We start from the raw sequence: 13114 nt of genomic DNA, 5'->3' as shown, positions 1-13114 counted from the left end.
GGCCTTCCCCGACTAAGCTCTCATTTGCTCTTCTCCCACTCCCTTCTGCATTGCCCTTGGATTTTTCCCCTTTATTCACCCCCATCCTCAACCCCAAAGCACTTATTTACATATACATAATTTATTTACTTATATTAATGCCTGTCTCCCCCTCTAGACTGCAAACTCCTTGTGGGCAGTGAGTGTGTCGACCACCTCTATTATATTGTACTTTCCAAAGCACTTAATATAGTAGTCTGCCCAGAGTAAGTGCTCAATAAATACAATTGATTGATTGATTGGTTAATTAAAATAGCATCAGTAGGCAAAAAGCTCATAAGTCCACAATTAAGCCAATGCAATTGCACACAGAAGAAAAAGTGAAGAATAGAGCGATAATCATCCCTCAGTACATCGCCCCCAAGGTCAATCACTCAGTCAGTCACATTTATTGAGCATCTACTGTATGAAGACCACTGTACTAAAGCACTTGGAAGAGTCTTGTCTTACCCTGTTGAGTCATCTCGAACCTATAGTGACTCCATGGACACGTGGAAGACCCCACCTCCATCTGCAATGGTTCTGGTAGTGTATCCATAGAGTTTTCTTGGTAAAAATACGGAAGTGGTTGTACAATAGTACAATAAACGGACACATTCCCTTTCCACAATGAACTTACACTCTACGTGATATATACATAAGTGCTTTTGGGCTGGGGGCAGGGTGAATAAAGGGAGCAAGTCAGGGCAGTGCAGAAGGGAATGGGAGAAAAGGAAAGGAGGGTGTAGTCAGGAAAGGCCTCTTGGAGGAGATGTGCCTTCAATGAGGCTTTGAAGTGGAGAGAATAATTATCTGTTGGCCAAGGTGTGTGCTTCGCTCTGTGAGGTTGGTTCCTTCTCTGCTCATGATTCATTCAATCGCATTTATTGAGCGCTTACTGTGTGCCAAGCACTGTACTAAGCAGTTGGGAGACTACAGGATGACAGTAAATAGACACATCACCTGCCCACAACAAGCTTACAGGTGATCTGCCAACCCTGGGACCTCATGTGTTCGCAGCTTGCTGGGACTGACCGCATCCTGTGCCACACTCACTCTCACATCTCCCCCAGCTCCCCTAGCTCTTCGCAGGAGTCCTCCCGATCATCCGTGGATAGTCCTGCCGGGGCCTGGAGCCCTGGCTTCACTGCACTGAGGGTAGGAGGGTTGGCAACACTTCAAAAAAACAGATCTTCACGTGCATGTAACAATAATAATAACTGTGGTATTTGTTAAGCTCTTACCATGTGCTTTAGCGCCCGGTTATTAATGCTCCCGCCACTGAGTTCTCTGGTTCGGACGCTGCCCCAGACTTCACCTGGACCTGGGAGGGAAATTCAAAGTCTCTGAAGCAGCTGGGAGGGTCCGAGTATCCTGGAGAAATACCCTCAGTTCAGCTGACTTGGGCCAAATTGAGCAGATTTCTCTACCTGCAAAGACTTCCCTAAGTCCTTATGCACTTGGCTATGTACCCCTTAAGTACTTTGATACTCACCCCAGCGACACTGATGTGAATATTCTTATACCCTACTATTTCCCTTAACTTTGCTTTGATGTCTGTCTCCTCCTGTGGACTGTAAAATTCCTGTGGGAAGGGAGCTTGTCTGCCAACTCTGCTGTATAGTGCTTTCCCAAGCAATACAGTAATAACAATAATAATAATAATGGCATTTGTTAAGCACTTACTATGTGCAAAGCACTGTTCTAAGCACTGAGGAGGATACAAGGTGATCGGGTTGTCCCACGTGGGGCTCACAGTCTTAATCCCCATTTTACAGATGAGGGAACTGAGGCACAGAGAAGTGAAGTGACTTGCCCAGAGGCACCCAGCTGACAAGTGGCTGAGCCGGGATTTGAACCCATGACCTCTGACTCCCAAGCCCGTGCTCTTTCCACTGAGCCACGCTGCTTCTGTAGTCTACACACAGTAAACTTTCAAGATATACCACTGAATGAGTGATTGATGATTCATTCATTCAGTCACATTTATTGAGCACTTACTGTGTGCAAAGTACTGTACTAAGCACATAGGATTTAGAAGCAGTGTGGCCTAGTGAAGAGAGGAAGGGCCAGGGAGTCAGAAGGACCTGGGTTCTAGTCCTGGCTCTGCCACATATCTGCTGTGTGACCTTGGGCAAGTCGCTTAACTTCTCTGGGCCTCAGTTCCTTCATCTATAAAATGGGGATTAATAATCATGTTGGTATTTGCTAAGCACTTACTATGTGCAGAGCACTGTTCTAAGTGCTGGGGTAGGTACGGGGTAATCAGGTTGTCCCACATGAGGCTCACAGTTAATCCCCATTTTACAGATGAGGTAACTGAAGCACAGAGAAGTCAAGTGACTTGCCCACAGTCACACAGCTGACAAGTGGCAGAGCAGGAGTCGAACCCATGACCTCTGACTCTGAACCCCAGGCTCTTTCCACTAAGCCACGCTGCTTCTCTGCTTAAGAGTGTGAGCCCCATGTGGGATCGGAACTGTGTCCAACCTATTTAACTTGTAACTTCCCCAGTGCTTAGAACAGTGCTTGCCACACAGTAAATGCTTAACAAGTACCATTATGGTTAATAATAATGATGTTGGTATTTGTTAAGCGCTTACTAGGTTCCGAGCCCTGTTCTAAGCGCTGGGGGAGATACAGGGTCATCAGGTCGTCCCACGTGGGGCTCACACACTTTTAATCCCCCTTTTACAGATGAGGGAACTGAAGCACAGAGAAGTGAAGTGATTTGCCCACAGTCACACAGCTGACAAGTGGTAGAGCCGGGAGTCGAACTCATGACCTCTGACTCCGAAGCCCCGGCCCTTTCCACTGAGCCACGCTGCTTCTATATAATGTGGCAGAGCTGGGATTAGAACCCAGGTCCTTCTTACTCCCAGGCCCATGCTCTGTCCAGTAAACCCGGAAAAAGTTGATTTTTGTTGGTAGGGAAATACCAAGTTCCACAGACTTTTTTTTCCTTCTATTGAAGAAGATGCTTTTCCCCTGAATAGTTTGCATCTGAAAGCCCTGAAGACCAGTGGGAAACAAAGGGAAGGATTCAAACCTGTAATTAAGCTAAAATTAACCCTTTGTAACATTGGGCCTACTCAGTAAATCAGAAGGTGAATCATTCTCTAGAGAATGTTTTCTATTTGCTTTGAAAGGGGAAAAAAAACCCCTCAAAAAACTGCACAGCTGGGAGCTGCAAAACTACAGAACAGCTAACCCACTATAACCTTTCCAACCTCTGAAGCTGGGAATGTTTATTCATTCAGTCGTATTTATTGAACACCTATTGTGTGCCCAGCACTGTACTAAGCACTTGGAAAGTACGATAGAGCAAATCAAGAGAGACAATCGCTGCCCACAACGGGCTCACAGTCTAGAAGGGGTGAGAGACATCAATAAATAAATAAAATGACTGATCTGTACATAAGTGCCGTGGGGCTGGGAGGGGGGAAGAGCAAAGGGAGCAAGTCAGGGTGATGCAGAAAGGAGTGGGAGAAGAGGAAAAGTAAGGCTTAGTCTGGGAAGGCCTCTTCGAGGAGATGTGCCTTCAATAAGGCTTTGAAAGTGGGGGAGAGTAAATGACTGTCAGATTTGAGGAGGGAGGGCTTTCCAGGCCAGAAGCAGGATGTGGGCTAGGGGTCGGTTGCATTTAGCCGTCCCTGTGTATGCATCTGGAAAGCAGCCTGGGAGTCAGAGGATCTGTGTTTTAATCCTGGCTCCACCACGTGGCTGCTGGGTGACCTGGAGCAAGTCACTTAACTTCTCTGTGCCTCAGGTTAAATGGGATTCAATACATTCATTCAATTGTTTTTCTCATTCATTCATTCGATTGTTTTTAATGAGGGCTTACTGTATGCAGAGCAACGAAGGGTTTGGAATGTACGATACAGCAATAGAGATAATCCCTGCCCACAACAGGCTCACAGTCTAGAGCCGGGGAGACAGACATCGATTCGAGTAAACAGGCATCATTATAAATAAATAGAATTGTAGATATATACACATATTCATTAGTGCTGTGGGGTGGGGAGAGGGGGAAGAGAAAAGGGAGCGAGTCAGGGTGACGCGGAGGGGAGTGGGAGCTGAGGAAAAGTGGGACGTAGTCTGGGAAGGCCTCTTGGAGGAGGTGTGCCTTCAGTAGGACTTTGAAGGAGGGGAGAGTGATTGGTGGATTTGAGTAGGGAGGGCATTCCAGGTCAGAGGCAGGTCATGGGCCAGGAGTCGGCAGTGAGACAGGCGAGATTTGGGGGGGGGGGGGGTCGCATAACTAATCTAACGTTCTCCCTCCTATTTAGATTGTGATTATGTCCGACCTGATAAAGTTCTATCTACCCTAGCACTTAGAACAGTGCTTGACACATAGTAAGCACATAACATATACTATAATTAGTAGTCAGTATTATTTTGGGGTTGACCACTACTGCCAGTTATTTTCTCTGACAGCGTTTTCATCCTGCAGCAAACATTTCTATAAAATTGCTACTTGAATGATCGACCTGTCCAGTGCTTAGTACAGTGCCTGGCACATAAGAATCCTTAACAAATACCACTTAAAAAATCAACATGAAATAATAATAATTGTGGTATGTCTTAAGTGCTTAGTATATGCTAAGCACTGTGCCAAAGTCTGGGGTAGATACACTATAAGCAGATCAGATACAGTTCTTGACCCTTATGAAGTTTACAGTCTAAGGGCTGGGAGAACGGACATCTTATCCCCATTTTACAGATGAGGTAACTGACACACAAAGAATTTATATGATGTATATAAATTTATATAAAATAAATTATATAAATTTATATAAAATTCTTTGTATATGACTTGCCCAGGGTCACTCAGCAGATGGCAGAGCCAGGGTTAGAACCCAGGGCCTCTGACTCCCAGGCCTGTACTCTTTCCAATGGTATTGAACAATGAAGTAGGGCTCTAAGAGAGGAAGGGTTTCTGCTCTCAAGGAGTTTGTAATCCGAGGAAAGAGATTATAATTCAAGGAAGCACGTATTTTTCTTCTCTGTTATGCTACCCAAGCACCTAAAACAGTTCTCTGCTCACCAGAGGGGCTCAGTAAATAGTGTTGATACCGATACTAATCAGAAGAAGAACAAGAATGCACAGAAAGACAGGTGACAGAAATAAATACAAAACCAGATGTAACTGTAAAGAGATGTAAACATAAGGTCTAAGGAAATGGAAAATCTGGAAGGATGGAGATTAGGGAGGAGAGGCCATGGAATAAGTAACTGGAGCCACATGGAGCTAAAATCTCTTAAGGTTTTCTTTGCAGTTTGAAAGACCAGCTGGACCTCCCAGAAGGTGCCAGAAGCAGGCTGTTTTGGTTTTTATTTTTTTAGTGTTATTTCTTAAGTGCTTACTCTGCACCAGGCCCCTTACTAAACACTGGGGTAGATACAAGATAATTTAATCAGGTTGGACACGGTCCCTGTTCCACACAGGGCACACAATCTTAATCCCCATTTTACAGATGAGGTAACTGAGGCCCAGAAAAACTGAGTGACTTGCCCAAGGTCACCCAGCAGACAAGTGGTAGAAGCAGAATTAGAACCTGGGAGGCTGGGTGGGGCAAGTTTAGGTTGGGGAGGGTGATCTGGACACCTACAGTGCCCATTCTCAATGGTTTCTGTGCAACTACTTAAGCCTGCTTCTTTGTTCTTCTTTCTCAAGGGTGGCCTAGCAGACAGCTTCCATCCCTGGACACCTTTGAGGATTTTGAGATCATCCCCTCCAGTACCGAAGAACTCTCCAACTCTTCAGATATGGAAGAAGAGGCCAGCACCCAAAATGTACTCTCTCTTTCCTCCGGAACTAACAATTGTAATCGTCTTTCCTGCCGCCTTTAGGAGACTGGTCTAATCTGGTAGCCACAGAAATCCAACTAGAAGATAAAGCTTAACTTTATCTGTTGAATCTCGGGGACCTTAGGTTGATGTTCAGCTTCAGAGGCAGAAGGGTCTCACTCTGCTCGGTCTAGCCAAGTTTGCACTAACCAGTCAAATATCAAATGGGGAGGGATCAGTAAGTACCACTGATTGATTTCCTTATAGAGTCAACTTTTACAAGTCCCCTTAGGGGGTATTTTTTTCAATGAGTCATATTTATTGAGCGCTCACTATGTGCAGAGCACTGTACTAAATGCTTGGGAGAGTACAATATAACAGAGTTGGTAGACATGTTCCCTGCCCACAGTGAGCTTACAGCTAGAGGGGATTTTTTGCCAACTTTTCAGGTTCCGAATTCTTATAGCCAGTTTCACCCCGACTCCCAAATGGTACTTGTTATGAAAGCGATATAGTCTAGAAAAGAGCTGTCTGAGAAGATGGGAGGTCTAGGGGCTGGCTCTATCAATCAGACAATCAAGTGATGGTATTTATTGAGTGCTAAGTGTGTGCAGAGCACTCTGCTAAACACTTGGAAGACACAATAAAATAGAGTTGGTAGAAATGAGCTATATCTTCGACGAATTTACAGTCAGTACCGTCAAGCTGGAATGAAACAGTGAAACCCCACCCTTTTTCTGCCCGGTTTACCTGTAAGACAAAGCATCCTTGGTCAGTGGGGTAAGAGGTCTGCCATGGGTATAACTATGTATCTTAGGAAAATCAACCAATGAATTAACCAGCAGTATATATGGACTACCTTTATTGTGTGCTGGCTCTCCATTAAATGCTTTGGAGCATGTGATAGATTTAGCATATATAATAATAATGCTGATGGTATTTGTTAAGCACTTACTATGTGCCAAGCACTGTTGTAAGCACTGGGGTGGTTACAAGGTAATCAGGCTGTGCTACGTGGGGCTCACAGACTTAATCACCATTTTACAAATGAGGAACTGAGGCCCAGAGAAGTGAAGTGACTTGCCCAAAGTCACACAGCTGACAAGTGGCAGAGCTGGGATTCGAACCCATGACCTCTGACTCCCAAGCCCGGGCTCTTTCCACTAAGCCACTCTGCTTCTCTATGTTTCCTGCCCTCAAGGAGCTGACAATCTAATGGGGAGACAGACATAAAATAAATAACAAATCCCTTAATTTCTTGTATCACGATCACTGGGTTATTGTGAAAACAATAATTAGTATGAAAATTGTAATAATAATGGAAATTCCTTGATTTTTGTATGTTTTTTTAATCCCCAAAGTGGCTGCTCATTACTCATCTCATTTTTGAATCAGTGGTATTTATTAAGTGCTGAGTGTGTGCAGGGCACTGTACTAAGCACTTGGGAGAGAATTGTACAACCGAGTCGGAAGATATATTCCCTGTCCAAAGTGATATTTGTCCTCACAACACCTCTTTGAAGTAGGGAAAGGCAGGTACTGTTATCCCCTATTACAGGAGAGGAAACTGAGGTTTGGAGAGGTGAAGTGACTTACCCAAAGTAAGTGACTTACCCAAAGTCAACAGCAGGTCAGTTTCAGAGCTGGGACTAGCACCCGGGTCCTCCAACTCCTAGACCTGTGTTCTTTCCACTTACTATTCTTATTCCCTGGGATTGTCTGAAAAAAGACCTAAATTATATCTGTTTACGTATTATCACTTTGCAGCGAGTCCACACAGCCAAAGTCAGACCAACTTAGTAGGGGAGATGATTCCTGAGCAGTAGACTTCTTCACCCCAGAAAAAATTCTCCCTGCCAGCTACCTCTGCTGTAGCCATGAAATATTTTTTCATCCAAATACTTCAGAAATGCTCCACTAGCATGGAACTTTTTGGGCAGAGAATAGCCTTTGGACTGGACAAATACTTTCCACAGTCCTGAGGGATTGGTGCTGGGAATATTTATTTATTTTTTTAAGGCATTTGTTAAGTGCTTCTTGTATGCCAGGTGCTGAACTAAGGGTTTGGATAGATACAAGATAATCAGCATGGACACAGTCCCTGTCCAAGGTGGGGCTCACAGTCTTAATCCCCATTTTACATATAAAGGGATGAGGTAACAGGCACAGAGAAGTGAAGTAACTTGCCCGAGGTCCCACAGCAGACAAGTGGCGGAGTCGGGATTATAACCCAGGTCCTCCTGATTCCCAGGCCTGGCTCTTTCCCCTAGGCCGCACGGCTTCTCATTTGGTCGTGAGAGTCCCAGCTTCTTTAAAACACCTGAGAAAATAGGCAGGTCATCAGCTAGAAGGGAAAGCTAAGATAATCCATGAAGGAAAACACCTGCATCTTTCGAGATTTGCGACTGTATCTCTTATCATCGATGAATATAATTGAGCTGCCACATAAGCATGTCCCGGTGCCAGAGAATTAGCAGCCCAGCCATCCCTTCTGTCCTACTGTGTTCACTTCAATTGTTCCATTCATCTAGGTGTCCGGCCTCTTCCGGGTAGAAGGTAGCTGTGAGACTTGCTCCCCCGATTCTCTCGCTCTAGAGGATGGTGACTTGGTGCAGTTTGTTCAGGAGGGAGAAAATGGACAATGGTGAGTATAAAGACGGGGAAGCACGGGAGCAGGAAGAAAGGGGCAACTTGCCATTCGTTATTTCCTCTGAATGTGTGTTTTGGGCCTCCAGGTTAGTGAAGAAACTGATTTCAGAGAAAAGCGATTGGGTGCCTTCCAGCCTACTGCATCCTGCAGGCAGAGACAGTAACCAGATTCAGACCAACAATGCAGGTCAGTGTACGGTTTCTAGGGATCGCGTTAGGTGGGGGTTAGGGACTACTTTGGCCTCATGATTGGGTACCTCTGCCATGCCCTCCTTGGGCTCCAAATTGAGGGTCGGGGGGAGGGGAAATTCCAGGAAGACCTAGCCCTCACCCCCAGTGCACAGACGTAAAGGCTTCAAAGAATGTGGAAGTTCACGTTGCCCATGCCACACTAGAAGGTTCTCTCGTCTCTTGCTTCCTCTTCCTCCTACTGTGCCCTGTAGCTACACCTAGGAATGAACCTCTTCTCGCCTCCTCCCGCAAACCTGGATTTGGAGGCCACATAAACCAGGGTGGAACCAGTCTCTAGAGAATGAGAAACAGCATGGCACAGTGGATAAAGTTTGGACCAGGGAGTCAGGAGGTCATGGATTCTACTCCCTGCTCTGCCACTTATCTGCTGTGTGGCCTTGGGCAAGCCACTTAACTTCTCTGTGCCTCAGCTACCTCATCTACAAAATGGAGATTAAGACTATGAACCTCTGTGAGCCAACCAGATTCTCTTATATCTATCCCAGTGCTTAGAACAGTGCTGGGCACATAGTAAGCGCTTAACAAATTCCATCATTATTGTTATTATCATTATTAATCCCAGCTTCACTACTTCTCTGCTGTGTGGCCTTGGGCAAGTCACTTCACTTCTCTGGGCCTCAGTGACCTCATCTGTAAAATGGGGATTGAGACTGTGAGCCCCATGTGGGACAGGGACTGTGTCCGACCTGATTTGCTTGTATCCACTCCAGTGCTTAGTACAGTCCCTGGCACATAAGTGCTTAACAAACATCACAATAACTCCATTAGGACAAATGACAACTTGGGCCCATGTCAGCAACATCTAGTACTCTTGAATTGCATTGAAAAACCTTATCTGTGATTATATAATAGTATCATTTTTATATTCATTATTAATATCATTATAAAGATATTAAACACTTACTATGTGGCAAGCACTGTGTAAACCTTCCTAAGGTTTGCCTCGAAGTAAAAATTACTATTTTCAACCAACATGAAAACATGCCATTTAATTGCAGAAGAAACCAGAGTGGGGTCTCAGGAGTCCATAAAGTAGGCCTATTTTGACATATTTCCCTTTGAAAAGGATCTTAAAAGGTAATATACTCTGTCCTCCTCCTTTCAAGCAACCTTCAAACTGTGGTGGCTCATTATAACATGAGTTCTTCAAAAGTGTGTGGAAATGCCAAATAGTCATTCTGGTAACGCCTCCATTGACCCCCAGAAGTGGCTGCTAGCTCAGTCAATCGATCGTATTTATTGAGCACTCAGTGGGTGCAGAACACTGTACTAGGCACTTGGGAGAGTACTGTATAACAGAGTTGGTAGACACGTTCCCAGATCACAACGAGCTCAATCAGTCAGTTGTATCTGTGAAAAGAGCACAGGCCTGGGAGTCCGATGACCTGGATTCTTATCCTAACTCTGCCGCTTGTGTGCTGTGACACTGGGCGAGTAGCTTAATTTCTTTGTGCCTCAGTTTCCTCATCTGCAAAATGGGGATTAAGTCAGTGAGCCCCATGTGGGACACGAACTGTGTCCAACCTACTTTTCTTTTATCTACCCCGTTGTTTAGTACGGTGATTGTCATAGAGTAAGTGCTTAACAAATACCATTAAAAAAATTAAGTATTAACCATGTGTACAGCACTGCACTACGCACTTGGGAGAATACAGTAGAATTGGTAGATGTGATCCCTGCCCTCAGGAGTTTATAATCTAATTGGGAAAAAAGACATTAACATAAATTACAGACAAGGGCACTAACAAAGAGTAAAGGTATATACCAAATTGCTGTGGAAAAGTGGGTGGGGTGAGTATCAAAGGTGAGTATCAAAGCGCTTAGGGGATATAGGATTTAAGGGCCTAGGTGACACAGAGCAATTAGACAGGGAAGGCTTCCTGGGAGAGATGTGATATTAGTAGGGATCGGAAAAGGGGGAGAGTGGTGGTCTGTTGGATCATAATAATTATGGTATTTGTTAAGCGCTTACTACATGCCGAGCACTGTTCTAAGCGCTGGGGTAGACGCGAGCTAATCAGATTGTCCCGTGGGGCTCACAATCTTCATCTCCCTTTTACGGAGGAAGTAGCAGACACAGAGAAGTTGTGACATGCCCAAGCAGACAAGTGGAGGATCCGGGATTAGAACCCATGTCCTCTGATTCCCAAGCCCGTGCTCTTGCCACTAGGCCATGCCGCTTCATAACTGAAGAGGGAGGGAGTTCCAGGCAGGAGGAAGGGTATGATCAGGGTGTCTATGGTGAGTGAGACTAGATCAAGGTGCAGGTAGTAGATTGGTGTTAAGGGACTTCCTTCAGCTAGGCAGGGTGGGACAGGAAGCACTGAGACTTCCTCTAGACCGTAAGCTCCCTGTGGGCAGGGAATGTGTCTGTTTATCGTCATATTTTACTCTCCCAAGCACTTAGTTCTATGCTCTGCACTCAGTAAACGCTCAGTAATACGACTGAATGAATGAGGGGTCAGAGCGAGCTCTCCCAGGGTTGCCCTGGGTCGTAAGTGCTTAGTACAGCACTCTGGGCACAGTAAACATTCAACATATACCATTGATTGATTGACCAGTTTACCAGTCCCAGAGATCCTTAGCTTGGGTTTAGTGGGGTAAAACAAGGAATCTTCATAGGCCTAATTTTGCCTGCTCATTGGCCAATTAGTCTTGGGTAGATGGGACCCAGTTAGGAAGCAGGCTATTCATAAGCCTCCTCAAGGATCTGTATTGTGAGAATGAAATTTCTTGCCTGGCAGCTACCCAGACCCCTTGAATAATTATCACCTCTGTCCCTCCACTCCAAGATTTAAAAAAACAAAACTCTGCACCTTGTAAATAAAACATTTCGGTTTTAGAGGATTGGGTTTCCCCCGTGCTCATGCCCATATTTGTGTTGCAGAAACATACAATGACACCTGTGACCCAGAGCTGGCTGACTCTGAAATGAAAGAAAATGAAGTTGCAAGAAGCCTAGCAGCTGAGCAGAAGGCTGGGAGCTGAGCCCTGTGTCTCCTTCAGACTTCCACCGTCTTGTTTTTTTGTTTGTTTGTTTGTTTTGGCTCCTAATTTTCACCGGATGCTGGATCTGGGTCTGCCTCTTGGGAGCTCCAAACGCCTGGATTCACGTGAACTGATGGATTCGTCCGACAAGCAGAGGGGGTTTCTGAGTTTGGAAACAGAGAAAATCTCAGAGTTAAAAATAAAAATGCTTAATCGCATTATTACTTGAACCATTTGAGGTAGGTGGCCTAAATTAGGTCGACCGCAAAGCGACAGCTAGCCGGATGCCTGCTCTGTGTCAGTGCCATTTGGACAGCGGGACCTTTGAAGGAAAGTCCATCTGGTGTGGTAGATATCAGAAGCCCACCCAAGGCTTCTGTGCGTGTGTTTGACCCTGCTGCCGTGCCTTCTCCTTCAACCAAACAATCGATCGTGTTTTATTGAGTGCTTACCGTGTGCAGAGCGCTGTACTGAGCACTTGCGGGGAGGGTAGAATATAATCGAGTCGGTAGACACGTTCCCTGCCCACAGGGCGCGTACATTCTAGAGGAGGAGCACACTCTGCTTAGCTCGGTGTCTCTGCTTCCTGCTGCTTAACATGGGAAGCAGCAGGCAGGATGGAAGAGGTAGGAAACACCTGCCCTGAATCCATCCTAACCCTGCTCTGACTCTGTCCTGGGACAATAGAGTGGAACCTTCAGCAGGCAGAGCAGTCAGTGAGAAAGCTAGAACACTTAACCCACCTCTCAGCAGATGAAGATCTTGCGTGCAGGGCTATGGCAAGGTGACGGTGGGTAACCCGTGGCTAATTATTCGAGGGACTTGCTCTGATTTCCGTCCCCGAGGGTCGGTTCGGCTGGTGGCAGAAACTCCCGTTGTCCTTCCTGGTCTGGGACCAGGGTCTTTATGCACTTCCCATTCGTTGCTCCAAACTCTGTGGATCCCCATTTCAATAAACATCCCTTGAGGAGATTGCATGCTGTATGTTTATTGCTTTGCACAGTGACAAAGCGGGAATCCTGCCCCAGACCACAGTTCAACCTAATTTCTAGAGGCTGAAAGAGGCATTTTTACAGGCCGGAGCGGACAAAGACTGTGTATTTATTCAGCACAGTGCCAGTCTCATCTAGAAGGGAAAAGTTACTAACAAGTCAACCAGGTTAGCAAGCTTTTGTCTATCTAGATCAAGTTTGAGAGGTCAGATTAGAGAATTAGTCAACAAGGCGGCTAACAAGCTTTCAGCCTACGAAAAAACTGCTAACCAATTTGGAATGATTTAAGAAGTAAACAGTTAACTGCTCCCAGAGGACACACAATCAAAAGAAAAATTTCCCCAAACAAATGTTTCATCCAAAACTGATATTCTGGGAGATGTTGAGGTTAATAGTGGACTATATTTAAGGCCTAAAACCAAACT

General features: G+C 45.4%; 1 protein-coding gene across 9 annotated transcripts in view; it reads left to right on the top strand.

The window, feature by feature from the left end:
- The window catches only part of MCF2L2 (MCF.2 cell line derived transforming sequence-like 2), a 482616-nt gene extending 469944 nt beyond the window's left edge, over positions 1-12672 (top strand). For all 9 annotated transcript variants that reach the window (XM_029058027.2, XM_029058038.1, XM_029058021.2 and 6 more), the window contains 4 exons: positions 5696-5814; positions 8340-8452; positions 8544-8644; positions 11597-12672. In XM_029058027.2, coding sequence (XP_028913860.1) covers positions 5696-5814; positions 8340-8452; positions 8544-8644; positions 11597-11697 — 434 coding nt within the window. In that variant the 3' untranslated portion in view covers positions 11698-12672. The remainder of the gene's footprint in view (positions 1-5695; positions 5815-8339; positions 8453-8543; positions 8645-11596) is intronic.
- The last annotated feature ends 442 nt before the right edge of the window (positions 12673-13114 follow it).

Source organism: Ornithorhynchus anatinus, chromosome 1 (assembly GCF_004115215.2).
Source record: "Ornithorhynchus anatinus isolate Pmale09 chromosome 1, mOrnAna1.pri.v4, whole genome shotgun sequence".
Lineage (NCBI taxonomy): Eukaryota > Metazoa > Chordata > Mammalia > Monotremata > Ornithorhynchidae > Ornithorhynchus > Ornithorhynchus anatinus.
The sequence above is the reverse complement of the archived record's forward strand: the minus strand, read 5'-3'. Positions and strand labels throughout refer to the sequence as shown.